At 41.0% G+C, this 15,284-nt stretch overlaps 1 protein-coding gene across 7 annotated transcripts in view; it reads left to right on the top strand.

Annotated features, from left to right (window-relative positions):
- The window catches only part of LOC100712642 (cytidine monophosphate-N-acetylneuraminic acid hydroxylase), a 378,296-nt gene that overhangs the window by 276,968 nt on the left and 86,044 nt on the right, over positions 1–15,284 (top strand). The window contains exon 1 of one of the 7 annotated variants that reach the window (XM_063259975.1): positions 8,468–8,732. The exons of 3 other annotated variants lie outside the window; for them this stretch is intronic. In XM_063259975.1, coding sequence (XP_063116045.1) covers positions 8,722–8,732 — 11 coding nt within the window. In that variant the 5' untranslated portion in view covers positions 8,468–8,721. Of the gene's footprint in view, positions 1–8,467; positions 8,733–15,284 lie in introns of those variants that run through there. 3 more of the 7 variants (XM_013151410.3, XM_063259973.1, XM_063259976.1) reach the window with 3 other exon arrangements.

Raw genomic sequence — 15,284 nt, 5'->3', positions numbered from 1 at the left:
CTCCAATTTAGGTGAAATTTCCTGTTCAAATTAGACATTTGGAAATTGCCTTAACTCAACCCTCATCTCACTTTTACAGATGGGCATTAGCAACTCACTTCACCTGTTCTTAAAGCGTGATATATTCACTCATTTATTAAAAATGATGCTTTCTGTTGGGTAGAAGGAATGTATTTGTGTGGGAGGAGGTTTTAGAGACTAAAGCCAGGGTCTCACGTATGCTAGGAAGGTGCTTTACCCTTGAGTTGCACCCCTAGCCCAGAAGTAAAAAATTCTGAAGTTCTGTAGCATAGTAGGGTAACTATGGTTGGCAAACTCATGTCTATTTTAAAATAACTAGTAGGATTTTAAATATTCCCAATACAAGTATACGATGAATATGTAACATGATGGAAGTTTGAATCACTCTAACTGGTCATTTTGAGCATTGTTAACATGCACTGAAATGTTATACTGTATCCCATAAATATGTGTGATTATTGTGTGTCAATTAAAAATAAAGAATACATTTTTGAAAATTATGCACTATCGTAGGTTTTGGGGACTCAGCAATAAAAAAGATGGACAGGGTTACTGGTCATGTTCAGGGTATGCAGGGAGGAAGGTGGACTCTGAGAAAATAGTCAGTGTGCTGAGTGTTGAGCAGAAGTGCTCAGAGTTCCACACTCTGTCATTTTCTGTTACAGTCAGTTTCTTATGTGAACTGTTTGGCATTTAAGTTGAACTTTGCATTAAATTGAAATTGAAATCTAATGAAGAGAGTTAGCCAAGCAAGATGGGGAGCAGCACATTTCGAGGAGAGGGGACAGATGAAATGAGAAAGCCCATGAAATACGAGAAAAACTGCCACAGGAAGGTCATGCCGGCCACATGGAGAGGGCTGGGAGTGTGGAGTAGAAGGGCCTGGAAATGGGACTCCGTCAAGTCAGGGTGCACATGACAGGCCCTGACAAGAACTTTGGTCTTTATGTTCTGGACACTGGAAATCACTAACAGTTTAAAGAAGGAAAAGATACAATAGATTCTGACATTTTAAAAATCTCATTTAGCCATAATGCTGCAAGTAGGTTGCAGATGGGGCTGGCCACAGGGGAGGCAGGTAGGGTGTTAGGAGGAACTGGACTTGGGCAGTGTGTTCCATGTGAGAGGAAAGCATTTGGTGTTCTGTGGGGTTGGGGAATGAAGGAGGGTGAAGAGTTGGGAATGGTTCCCTGTGGCACAAAGGAGAGAGTTTCAAGCGGATCATCACCCAGCATGACAAATGAACTGAGGAGGACAAAGACTGAAGTACAGTGTTTGACTAGGTCGTTGCGAAGGATATTCTTAGGGACAAATGGAATGAAGGGAATAAAATCAATACTGAGTGAGTTGAGGAATGACTGCAAAGAAGAGGGGGGGAAGGAGGGAGAGAGGAAGCTAGAAGAAAGGAGAGGAGAGAGAAGAGAGAAGACAGGAAAGAGGAGAGAAGAGAGAGAAATGAGACAGAAATTTCCAACACATTGGCTATAAATGTAGAGAAAGAGTCTACTGGAAAATAATAGTGAATGGAGAAAAAATTACAGTTTTCAAGATGGGAGAGACGTGCATGAAAAGAAGTGGAAGGTGAAGAGGAGAAATGGAAGAAGGGAAAGAAAGAACTAATCGGGCAAGGTCCTCGAGGAAGACATCTACAACCAAGATACAGGAATGGGACACTGGTTGCACCTTCCATGTAGCCTCCTGATGTTTCCTGTGCAGGATATCTGTCTCCCTCACTGGACTGCAAACTCCTGAAGGAGAAGGAAGGTATTTTATTGGTCTGGTGTTTGCTGTAGGAGAGCTCAATAGGTGGCCTGTGAGTTGGCAACGCTGATAGGTCATTGGTGGCTGGAAAATGTCAGCTTCCTTGAGGGGTCGAGTGGCCCCGACCTTATTTACTAAGCATATACACCCAGAACCCCAGTATAATCAGGAAACCACTAAAGCCTATTCAGACTGAATTTTTCCTATGTACACATTCACCTGACAGGAATTGATTTACAAATAGCGTAGTGAATGCTAACATCAACTAGTAGTACAATATGGCAAACATAATATTTTGTAATAAAAGTTTTGTAGACTGCAATCTCTCCCTCAGTGGCCATGGGGTGAGTAGTGGTTACACTGGACAAAGAGATAATTCACATCGCAGGCAGGATGTAGCGGGGTGGCAGGAGCTTCCGTAATGCCCTAGAAATAGCAATTTAAAATTTATGATGTTGACTTCTGGAGTTTTCCGTGAACACTTTTGCAGTTGACCACGGGTAACTAAAACTACAGAAGGCAAAACTGGACGATGGGTACTGAATAGTCTAAACACAAGTCGTGGACCAGCTTGAAGTCGAACTTCTTTCATTGATTTTTAAATGGGATCTCTGGAATGGCAAAGGTGCTGGGCAGCAGCTGGACAAAGATCCAGTCGGAAGGAAGACCCAGGTGAAAAAGAGGCACAGTGAATAAATACAGTGTGATCTGGAACTTCCTTCAGGATGACTTTCTTCTTGGTCCAAGAAGGAAGCATGACCACCGGGCTCAGGGCCAGTATTGTTATTTGCTGCACAAAGGAACAGTGCTGGCCCTTGATAGCCCCATTTTTTCAGATCAAAGGCATTTATTAGTCCAGGTCAGGAACTGAGTCATGGAAGTGATACCAGTTTTTCCTCACCCAGCTGCTCTTAACTTTAGTACAGATATGGAAATTAACTCAGTGAAACAATTATGGTACACGAATATTTTTCCTCTGTGCTGGCAGAGGAGGCTACTGTGCTTTTCATATTTGCAAGGAAGGGAAAACAGAAACTAGATTCAGGACAGAAAGATATTAGAGAATCAAACTAGTTAATATTTCTGAGAAAGAAACATGCTGAAGAACTGTTCACTGGCAACACTTTCTAACACATGACTGCCAGCTTGCAGCACCAGTGATACATGCACAACGGTGCCATTGGGTGGCATGGAACAGTCGTGTGTGTGCAACTCCTCTGTGAACCTATTCAACCTTTACTGTGTCTCTTTGGTTGAGACTTTGAAGATTCAGGTAGTGAAAATCAGTAAGCACAGTAAGAACTATCACTTGGTGTGGTCCCTGAGTGAATTCAAGTGCCACTAGTTTTGTGTGGGGAGCAATTTCTTGAGTTTCTAGCCAACATGGTCTGCAGACATAGTAAGATCCACTTGAAAATAGATGGAATGATGGTTATTATTAGTCACTACAGTGTCCAATCAACCCCAGAATGGGCTACTTGGAGAAAAGTCAGATTAGTGAATATGACCTAGGACAGAAGTCTCAGTAGTCATCTACTTCCCATCCTGGACTTCTGATAGGGGACTTACATGCCCCACTGTGCTGGTAGGAGATGATGGGGCTTGCGGAGGGGACTCTGAGTCCAACAGTGACCAAAAAGAATCCCAGGCCTGCAATCCTCATTTCCCCTCCCAGGTGAAAGATGCAGTCAGTGGGGTGTCCTGGTCCCCCATGCCTGTCACCTAGTGAAGGACAAGGAGGATCCTCCATTGCTCATACCAGGACACCAGGTAGGGGATCAGTATTCTTCCCAACACTGACATGGGAGCCAAGGCTCTGCCCTGGTAGAGAGCCCATGCTTGGTTTCTCTGAGATGTCTCTGGTTGCTTCAAGCAAGTCTCCCGTAGCCATGTTTTAACTTGCAGACGTTTTGATCCCTGGAGTAAAGAAAACAAATATGACAAACTGGCTGTGTAATTAAGATCAGAGCCCTGGGTAAGAGAAACCTAGAAACAATAGCAACTCAGGTCCCACAGAAGAGGAGGAAAAAACAAAACAAAACAAAACCAAAGATCGCTATGGAATCACGGACTCCGAGGAAGGAGAACTCTGCGAGCAGTGCTGTGCAGAGGCCAGTAAGCTCAAACCTGAGGACACTCTTCGGTGAGTAAACGTGGAGGTGGCTGAGGGCCTGAGGGGCCACAGTGGAGCAGGCTGGGGAGGAGTCACGTTGCCTTCACTGGAAAATAAAGTTAGGAATTGGAAAGAAGGCATAAGGTCATGAAGAAATTCGACAGAAGAAAAACAAAAACGAGAGTACAAGAGGATAGTGGCTCAGAGAGGTCATCATCAAAGGGAAATTTTTACTAGGATGATGTTGAGAGCTAGAGAAAGGTGTGTTTTGTAAAAGAGAAGCACATAGAAGAATCTTGAATCAGAGAAGGCCTGGGGCAGGGGCAGCCCATGGGAGTGGCCTGGGGGGCTGAGAGTGCCAGGGTCAGGAGACCCAGATTTCCAAAGGCGCAGTAGGAAGGTGTGCGCTCTGGGTCCTTGCAAGTCTGAGTTTAGTTTTAGTTTTTTCTTAATAGCTTAAGCTTTTAAAAAAATTTTTCTTCCTTCTTTTATTAGTACATGTTTGGCATACACGAAGTTTACATTCATCTATAGGGAGTGGGTATGTGTATAACATCTTTATTGTTTTTTATTCTCCTTTCCCTTCCTCCCTGCTTCCTTCCTTCTGTTTCTAGATCTCCTTTCATTATTACTATTATTATTATTATTTCAGTTCATGTTTGCCACATATAAAGACTGCATTCATTGTGGGTGGTTACTACATGTATATGACTCATCTTAAATATTCTGCACCCCAATCTCTATGTCCCCTTTATATTTGCAAAAGGATGTTTCTTTTCACCAGTCTTTTATTTTGCTCTCTGAACTTTGGGTGGCTCAGATGACAGGAACTATGCAGTACTATGTTCGCCTTTATTTTATAGCCCCTGTGAGCCATTGTGAGCTGTGGGATTCTGCAGGTAGCATGCAGAGGTCTCCATAGTCAGTTCAGGATGAGAAAGCCCAGGTCAGTGCTTCTTCGACCTTGTGCCTGATTGTGAGGAGTGAGCAGAAAGAATAGGGGAGAGATGTGGAGGTCTATGTGATTTCTTCTAGAATATTCTTGCCATTTATAAATTCCAGATGGTTACATATAGTGTTTTCAGCATTCTGCCGAAAATAATTTTTAGGTTTTGTTTGTTTGTTTGGTCTTTTTGAGACAGTTTTGCTATGCAGTTCAGGCTAGTCCTGAGCTCACGTTGTAGCCTATTTGGGCCTCAAACTGACAGCAATCCTCCTGCTTCAGCCTCCTGAGTACTGATATTATAGGCATGCACCACCACACCTGGCAATTATTAGGTTCTCTAAATATGAGACAAAGATGTTCTTCAGCCAAGAAAAAAAAAGCTCCTTTATTATTTTTTGATTATTTTTTCTTCATATTCTCTTTTCTCCTTCTAGACTTCCTGTTATATAGAAATTCCTGGCTTTAAATTCTCTTGTTCTCCCCTGCTATCTAGTTCACCAATCCTAGGCACAGATCCTGGGCTTGATTTAGGACATAGCATGCAGCTGATATGTTGTTTTGTCCCAGCTCTGATGATCATAAGTGCTGTTTTGTTCTCTGTCACCCTTTCTCAGTGCACCTGTTTCCTCCATGCACCATCTACCTGAAGGTCACCCAGATCTTTGATTCTTGGTGGGAGATGTGCTGCTTCCCCTGACTTTTTGATTCCGAGAGGCTTTGTAATTCTGGCCCTATCTTGGCCCAGATTTCTTTGGGGACCTTGTGATTACACCCTTGACCCAGAATGGAGCCCCCCCCCCTTCATGCTCCCCAAATGCATTCAGACTACTCACCTTTGGGCACTTGCTGAAGGTCTGGGTCAGGGGTGAGGCATCACAGACTCCAGAGAGCACCGAGGTATAGTTAAATGTCCTCATCTGCCCAGTCTCTAGAGATTGACTGTCACTCAGTCTGCTTCTGAGTGGGGCATCCCCTTCTGCCATCTCTTCTCTGCCTTTCTTGCTCCCTGTTGACCTTCAGAGCAAACTCCTTTTGCTTGAATTCTAAAGTCTTCTTCGTTTTTCTGTAGATACTCAGGTCAAATAAGTGTTGTCAAACCTGCTCTTATGAGAATCCAGGTTTCTGCTGTTAGATGACATTTTTAAATGCCCTGAAACACTAATTTAAAAATTTTTTGAAAGTTCTTCCTTATTTCCTTCATGAGTCTGTGGGAAGAGATGCTCCTGCCCTGGGGACTCAGCATGCTAATCTTTCTGGTAGCAAATCTGCCTCCCACTCCTAGCATTCTACATGGAAGAGAAAATAGACGGCTATTGTTTCAGAGCAGACTCAGCTCACGCAGCTGACATAGGTTCCCTTAGCTATTACGCAGGTCTGTGTTCACTTCCTTCTGGGGGTTTTATGCTTCCTTTTAAAAGTGAACTTTATGCAGAATTTATTAACCACATAAGAGACATGGAACATCTGGCAGTAAAATATGGACTCTGGAGAGTGCTGGTCCAATATGAGCTCTTGATCATACTTGGACACTTCCAGGAGGAATTAGCAGGTTCATTACTATTTGCCTTTATTGACCTCATTTGGATTCAGTTTTGTGATTCATCTGATCTTTATACTTATCTTTGAGGGCTGGTGTACTTGTGCTGTCCACAGGATTGCATTAGACTACATAAAGTAATTATGAAAATGCATACTGAGTACACAGGCAAGGTTCAGTTAACTGATTACACACTAAAAACACATGACAAAATGTGTAGACTGTGACAAAATGACTGTGATATTATAACAGGAACTCTTAAAATTTGCTTCTGGGAGTGTAAATAGGTACAGCTATTGGAAAACTAGTTGACAATACTGCGTCAATGCTGAATGTACATATGCCATTTGATCCAGAAATTCTACCTTGGGTATATTCCCAACATAAATGAGTGCTTATGTGTACAAAATTTCACATACAAGTATGTTCATTTAATATATATAAATATATATTTATTTCCAAAGCAAATATCTAACAACTGAGAGATACATAAATCAAGAATACATTTACAAAGCAGAATACAATACACCAATGAAAAGAACAGACCACTGTGGTGTACAGCAGTGTAGATGAATCCTGTAGTCATAATGGGAGAAAGAGGCTAGATATGAGAGTGTATGCCTGCCTGACTGCATTTATGTAAAATTCAAGAGTAGGCATGATTATCTTTACTAAAGGTTAGAGGGGTGGCTACCATTTGGATAGTGAAGTTTGCTAGAGTCCTAGAAATGTCATTTATTTTGATGTGGAAGGTGGCTGGCTTTACACATATATGTAAGAGATCATGGAACTGTAGATCCAAAATAAGTGAATCTTATTATGTAACTTATATGTAAGTTGTAGCTCAATTTAAAAGATCATTTGATGCCCTCTAGAAAGAGAGAGGGAAGATTATGAAAGATCTTTATGATTTGGAGAAGAAAAGAATATGTTAGGACACAGTATTACCTAGAATTGCCTTACACTGAAATCCTTTCTTCCTTTTTCCTGTTAATAGACATTCCTACAAATACAGTGAAAATATGCTTCTAATCACCTTCTGCCTTTTTACTGGAGATATACCGCAAACTAGTTCCTTTTTGAGAACTGTGGCAATCAAGTCCAATGGCACATCTGCAGTGCTTACAGTCCAATTAGAGAGGCAGTTTATAAGTGCCACATACTAACTGCTCCACTGGAGCATCGCTAAGAGAGGCAGTCTAGCTATAACTGACAGGCGAGATCTACAATCTACACGGAGACTTGCAGTCTGATTAGGAACTTCCAATCCATTAGAGAAATAAGACCAATATAAGTAAAATGTTTAGAGCAATTATATTCCTCTCATTATCTTTAAAGTACAAGTTGGGAGCTTTAGAGTTCTCTCAGGGATTCAGGAGATGAGCGAGCTCAAGGAGAACTGGAGTCATCATTGAGTTTAATGAAGGGGAACACATGAGGTGAACACAGATGGGCACACAAGAGGTCAATTTGAGGACACCTAAGACACGAGGCAGGCCTTTCCTCTATTGCATCTGTTGAAACATTCATACAAGACTTCCTTGCAAAGACCCCAAATCATCTGGAACACAAGGTATTTGTCAGTTAAATCAAGGTGAATGACAGAGTTTTCAGGTGACCCAGGCATGAAGTCTAAGCTCCCACTAATCTGAGTTGGTTGCAGGGCAGACTGAAGTACCTATAGTGAGAGAACTGTGGGAAATTTGAAGGCCAGAAGGAAGTTCTACAATCAGAGACAGAGGTCTTCATTTAATAAAGAAGTGATTATTATTGATGGACTTAAAAAACACACAAACAAAAAACCACCAAACTGTGTCTTTATAACAAACATGCTTTCTTTCAGAAGGGAAGAAGTCAGGGAATGAATTAGGTCCTTGCTTTTTCCTTTTAGGTCATGTTTCTCCGTCTGCAAAATGCATGAGTACACACACACACACACACACACACACACACACACGCACGCACGCTTCATACCTGGTGTTGGCAGAGACTTTGTTTAAAATTCACCCTCAGCTTTCAAGACTATGATGGGTGGAGCCAGAAGGGAAATAAAAAGTAAAAAGTCTGGCAGTTAAGTCCAGATAGCTAACACTCACATCAACTAATTGAGTGTTTCTGGCACCCAAAGTCTAAACTCCCTGCTTTTCTCTAACCTACAGAACTTTTGTAATTGCTTTTGGAAAGACTTTCTGGCTGCAAAAAAATTGGATCAAATTTGTTATCAAGCAAGTTGACATTTCCAGGCTGCATCAGGGCTAGACGGTCTACACACCATTTGAAAGATTTCAGTCCCACTGTTCCTGGGAGCTACACTTTGTGCTGTTTGGCTCTTTCCCACCTGAAATGGAACAACGGTATGGTTTAAATGTTTTGCTATTAGATTTAGGATCTATATTTTCAGTAGTTAATCATGATTTCTGTGACTAGGTACAGGAATTGAGGGCTGTTGGTGGAAGATGGGATGGGGTGCATGATGTTAAAACAATTTTCTAACATATGATACTGACCATTTGCAATTCAGCTTGATAATGGGGAAGAGAGCGTGTCTATCCTGCTCCTTGCTTGCCCTAGGCATTCTGTCACCTGCAAGCTGTTTTCTCTGACCTGTGCCTTCCTCAGCCTCTCACTAGTCACATGCAGTTCTTTTTCAATATACTTCCCTAATTTTTTTATCACTGCTAGCAGATCTTCGCTTTTGAATATTTCCTTCTATTCACAAAGTACTTACTGCTTCACCCAGGGCTCAGAAAGCCTTTACACCAAGAGAGCTGCTTAAGGATACAGCTAACGGGACCCACGGGACTCAGGAGTTCTAGACTTGAAGGGTGCTCTGGACTGACAGGTCATGGCTCAAATGTCCTCCTATTAATGACTGATATTTGTTTCTATGGTGTCTTCATTCCCCCGTTGCTGGACAAAATACCAAACACCCAAAATTTAAGAAAGGAGAGGTCATATCTGGGCATGGTGGCATACACCTGTAATTCCAGCACTCAGGAGGCTGAGGAGGAGAATTGTTGCAAGTTTTAGACTACCCCAGGCTACAAAGTGAGCTCAAGACCAGCCTGAACTGCATAGCGAGACCCTGTCTTAAAAAAAAGACAAGAAAGAAAGAAAGAAAGAAAGAAAGAAAGAAAGAAAGAAAGAAAGAAAGAAAGAAAGAGAAAGAGAGAAAGAAAAACAGAAAGGTTATTGTGGTTCATGTATCAGTAATCCACAGTTGGCTGGCTCCAAGTCTGGATGGCTTAGTAGAGGGATGAGAGAGCAAAAAACCCTTCCAGGCAGCGGAGGGAGATAAATCCTCCCAGGCCATGCCCACATGGACTTCTCTTGTGAGCAGATTCCACTTCCAAGCAGCAAGTCAGCTATAAGCCCCCACAGTCTAATCCCCTTCCAAAAGCCTCACTTATGAGCACATGAGGCTCTTTGGAGACATCTAGATATAAATCATAACCATGAGGAAATATCAACTTCATACACACACACACACACACACACACACACACACACACACACACGCCATTACGTAGTTCTAAATTGAGGGTACTTTCTGTAGTATCTTTTACTTTTAAAATGTTCTTGGAACATTTTGGCAAGTTCTAGTTCCCAAGTAAACATGAAGGTATTGTACAGATATCCTAGGAATGATGGCTCCCAGAACCCTTAAAAAGAGTCTTGTAAGAACTGCAATTGGGGGCCTTTAACTGCAGTGCTCGTTGATTCTTTCAGCATATATGGCTGAAATTCTCATGTGTGCTAGACTGGGGTGCACAGGGCAAATGCATGCAGACATGGTGCCTGCTCCTGTGAGACCTGTGGTTTTCTAGGGTGCAGACTTCAGTCATTCTCATCATTAAAAGGAAATTTCAACTTTGAAAGCTGTATGGAAGAATGGGACTCTGAGAGCACAGCACCCTTGTAGTAGGACCAGGCTTTCTCCAGAAGGTCAGGAAAGACTCCCAGGAAATGATAGACCCAAGCTCTAAAGGACAAGGAGAACTGAGCCCAGGAAACAGAGATCACAGAAAAACATTCGGGGCAGAGTGCTGTAGTTTGAGGAAACGAAAGAAGGGCAGATGTTTGGAGGAAGTATAGGGTTCAAAATGAGCTGTGGGGAGAGACTGGGGACTGTTACATTAAAATAAGTATGTTTGGGTTTCATCCGCTTTTCCTGGCTCTGAACTCCCTTCCAAGGTAGGTCATGTTCCCTCTACCTTACAGAAGGTCATAAAACAATTCTCTGACTTTCCTTTTCTGTGAGTATATTAAAGACACTGTCATAGAAGGGGTCCTGCCCCATACCTGAGAGAAAAAAAAAAATAAAATGCTATATAAAAAGACTAAAAAGACTCTGAAGAGACCAGCTCTTGTTGGGTTTCCCCACTAGCATTAGATCACATCCTCTTTGTTTGAGCAAATTTGACACAGATGTTCACACTTCAGTCATGCAAATACAGTAAAGTCTCCATTAACCCCCAAAAGATCTGAGTTCAGAGTTTCCTGAGAGCCTAGCACATGGAAGCTTCTGGAAAGCAGTGTACCCCAAGACAGCAGGGCTGCTTCATGCCTCTTCTGTACCTTGCCTTGTGTGACCTCACTTGGACCCTTTTATTGTCCTGTACAATAAACCAGTAAGATGTAAGGGTTTCCCTGTATTCTGTGAGCTGCTTAAGCAAATTAATTTGAAAAAGGGATTTGGGGTACTTTAATTTATATTCACTTGGTTAGAAGCATGGATAAATGAAGCTGAGGCTTGTAACTAGTATCTGAAAGGGGTGTGGTGGTGCAGTCTTGGGGGTGATCCCTCAATTTGGTACCTCTGACACTATCTCTAGGTAGACAGCTTCAGAGATGTAATGGATTAGTGAATTGGACACGCTCCTCTATTGCAGAATGGATTGCGTGTGAAGAAAACAGGATAATATGTTTAAAAATGTGAGCCAAAATAAATTTTTCTTCCTTTAAATTTATTGTCTCAAACCTTTGTTCACTGTAGCAGAAACCAACACAGGGTCACAGCCAACGTTCTTATCCAAGAGACACATTAACAAGGGATGGCTGTAACAAATTTGTTTCATTATAATGTTACATGACACAGGTGCTACTGGGTTGAAGACCTAAAAGACTCAGGGTGAACTACCCATTTTTTGTGGTAGGTTCAATGATGCTAGAACAAAGATACAGAAATGAGGCTGTGCAGTAGTATACGCCCTGGTAGCAGCAGACTGGGAAGACACAGCCAGCCATCTGCCAATCCTTGGTTGCTGTGTTGGATTTCTTCCTGCTGACTGTAGGGCAAAGCCTGCTTCTAAAATCAAGTCTTATGATTTTCCATAAGGCAAAGTTATTCTGAGTATTTTTTCCCTCTGGTTGTTATTTGGATTTAGGGTGTTGGTTGGTTTGTTTCTACACTTGATCTTAGCCAAAAGGCCAAGAAGTATATTCTGTTTTTTCAAAAAATACAAAGGAAAAATTCCACTTCAGAAAAACTTAAGAGTTGAAGAAAGGTCTATCAATTGATGGCTAGACACTCAAAACCTATTGTACAATTTAAATTTCAATGGTAAGGGCTGGGGATTTAGTTCAGCGGCATAAGCACCTGCCTTGCAAGCAGGTGGTCGTGAGTTCGATCCCTGGTACCGATAAAAAGTTTAAAAAAATACAAAAAAAATTTCAATGGTAAAAACAGTAGGTTTTAAAACCATTTTGTGATCAACATCAAAATAAAAGTTCTGTTAACAACTTTTATTCAGCTTGTATCTGTGTCAGTGAGAATAGCATTTTTAAAAATTTTTCACATGACCATTACTCAACACTTGATGATAGTCATGACTTTTTAGTTATTTTTTATTTTAAAAAAGCAAAACAGAAAAAAGGATAGAAATAATATAGAATTTTAAAAAAACAAAGAAATTGACACTAGTTAATATGTTGCATGTTGTTATCTTAGAATTGTTCAGGTTACAAGATCTAGGCATTAAAAAAAGATCAAACAATCGAACAATGGCAGCACAAATTGTTCTTTTTGGTGAACTAACAGAGAATTAGTAGTATGGTTATCTATCTTGCACACATATAAAAACATACAGTTATATGTGTACACCTACATTCATTTAATCTTTTCCTTTTTTGCATTTCTCCTTTCCCCTATCCCAGTTTTCTTTCAGTCATGACTTTTAAAAAAAATTTTATTTAAAGAACAACTAAACAAAATAGAAAATAGGTAGGAATAATACATACATTCAGAGAAAAAAATAAACAGTAAGAAATCACTAGTTGATGTTTACCTATTGTCGTTTTACAAATAGTTGTTTAAGGTACAAAAATGGAACGTGTAAAGTGGGAATTCAAACAGTGAGACTGCAAACAGTTCTGTTCAATGTCCAACAAAAACTTAGTAGTCAATCCTATACACTTAAACATACATGCAGTTATCCATATCTTCAATTATGTTGAGATTGAATAGACACAAACAGGCTAATATCACTCTGAACAAAGAATAATACTATTGCTGGGTGTCACATTATGACACTCCAGGATCAGCACTGGGTATTTTAGTGTCTCTTTTTCTTCAAAGTATCTATTCATTTCATCATGTGTCATAAGATCAGTTCTCATAAACTGTTTATAGATTCTACACGTGCATGAGTCTTAACATGTATTTCTATTCTTTCTATATTAGAGGGAGAAACAAAACAAAGCAAGGCAAAACAAAACATATTCCTATAAACACATGAAACGAAATAAACATATAAGACTGTTGTAGAAAGAGTTCTACCATGGTTCCTGTGTTGTCTCTTGTTATTGCCAATAGAATTGGCTATATCATCAGACATAGTATAATTGAATATATCAGTACATAACAGTATTAATAAAAACACAACTTTGCATATAGTATAGAACTTCAAAAACCAGCAGTAATCAAACCAGAATGTGTATTGAAGAGTCTTGTCATCTTTAGTGTAGCTGCCTATACTCTCAGACTTGATACTACCAATCATAGCAGTTTTGAATAAAATCTTCTCTGCCTCATTTCTGTTATGCTCTTTTTTTTTGCCATCAGTTGTCTGCTTATCTTCTTCATTCTGTTTTCTGCTCCATGCTGTGAGGCCTCTGTGCCCTTGTTCCTGAAATCCTAGTACTGTTTGGATTGTAGGTGGCTGGGGTCCTGTATGCCTCATACATCTGAGTATCTTTACCTTTTGCTAAATTAGGGAAATTCTCTTGGATTATTTCTGTGAATAGCTTTTGTAGTCCATTTGTTTGTGTCCCTACTTCTTTTATGTTGTTAATTCTTAAGTTATAGATCTTTTTATCATCTTCTAGCCTTTGTATTATTGCTGTTTGTTTTCTTGTTATTTTTAAGAAGTTTTTCATTTCCTGCTCCCGTATTACAAATCTGCCCTCCAATTGATAATCTATCCTTAGTTTCTTTCAAGCTGTTATGCCAGCTTTCGATAGAGTTCTTAGTTTCCTGGTAATCTCTTTGAACCTGCTTCACGTATTCTATGTTTTCTCTATTTTCTCCATCAAACAATTCTCCCCTTTTTTTCTGTTCTTCCATTCCACCATCTGTTTTTTCTTGGGCAGTGGATAGCATTTCTCTAACTATTCTACTTATATCTTGCTTTATTTCATTAAATACTTCATTTTTAAACTCGTCTATGAGGCTCTGGAGATATCGCTTTATGTCTATTGGTGCCGTGTCTGATCTTGCATGTTTTCTGTCCTCCTTTGCATTTCCCTTTCCTGGATCAGTGTTCTCAGGATTGGGGACTGAGGACCCTTTCTTGTTGCTTCCTCTTCCCATACTTTTTGTTCCTTCCCTACAAGCGAATGTAGGAGGCCCAATTTTTCTCTCTTTTTTGGTTACAGTTTGTTTGAATTGCACCAGCGAGGTGTTCCTGCCCACTGCAGTGTACCAGGGAGACACAGACCTGGGCAGCCTCTGCTGGGCCCGCCCCTCCAGGTCAACCTACCAAAGGCTTCACTGCTAGGGTGCACCTCCAGGCGCTGGGACCTGGTTTGGGCTAGCCTACTGGGTCTTAGTCAGTGGTATCACGCAGGCCAGGCACTCCCCACCAATCCCGCTTGAGAGGGGAATATGCGGTTAATGTCACTGCAGTGCCCTGCTCCGGCAAGTCTGCCTGGTCCCAGTATGTCCTTTGCTGGAGCCTCCTACTCTATGAAAGGGTCCCCATTCTGCTCACTCACCACAAGTTGATGTGGGGCTCCCTGCTAGTCCTGCTCTAAACTCCATTCACAGATTCCTGCTCTCAGAGATTTTGCAAGTCTCTCTCCCTGCCCTGTAGATTTGGATGCAGCAGCAGCAGCAGGAAATTCAAATCACAGCTTCCAGTGGCGCAGGTTCTAGCTTCCTGTGCTGAGATTTTATCTGTTCCTGTTATAGCACCAGGATTGGATTTCCAGTTGGTTTCTCTTAGCTTAGTTCATTCCTGGGTCGGCAGGGTGTATCTCCCCCTGCTTAGGACCCCTTGTACCGCACCATTCCTGGATTTTAAGTGGCGTACCTCAGAGAGCCTCCGTAGCTGCTGCTATCTATCCGCCATGTTCTCCCAGAAGTCAGTCATGACTTTTAAAGAAGAAACAATTTGGATTTTTTCTGCCTCCAAAATGTTTATTTAAATGCTGTATTTCTCACACTCTTCTGAAACACATAGAAAAGAAGCAAAAAAAAAAATGTCAGTGAGTGAAACATACGAAATGTCAGTAATAAGTGAGACACACTCATTTGGAGAAATGGCTGTTTTAAAAATCCATCCTGTATATGCAAAGTAAGCAAGGAAATTCAGTCTTTTCATCTTCTTTTCCTTGTCCTCCTCTTCCTCCCTTCCCTCCTCCTCCTTTAAAAATCTGTTACTCCTAAAATTTCTTTCCATAAAATT

The sequence above is a fragment of the Cavia porcellus genome, unplaced genomic scaffold (assembly GCF_034190915.1).
Source record: "Cavia porcellus strain 051 isolate PalLab524CR breed Dunkin Hartley unplaced genomic scaffold, mCavPor4.1 scaffold_13, whole genome shotgun sequence".
NCBI lineage: Eukaryota > Metazoa > Chordata > Mammalia > Rodentia > Caviidae > Cavia > Cavia porcellus.
The sequence above is the reverse complement of the archived record's forward strand: the minus strand, read 5'-3'. Positions and strand labels throughout refer to the sequence as shown.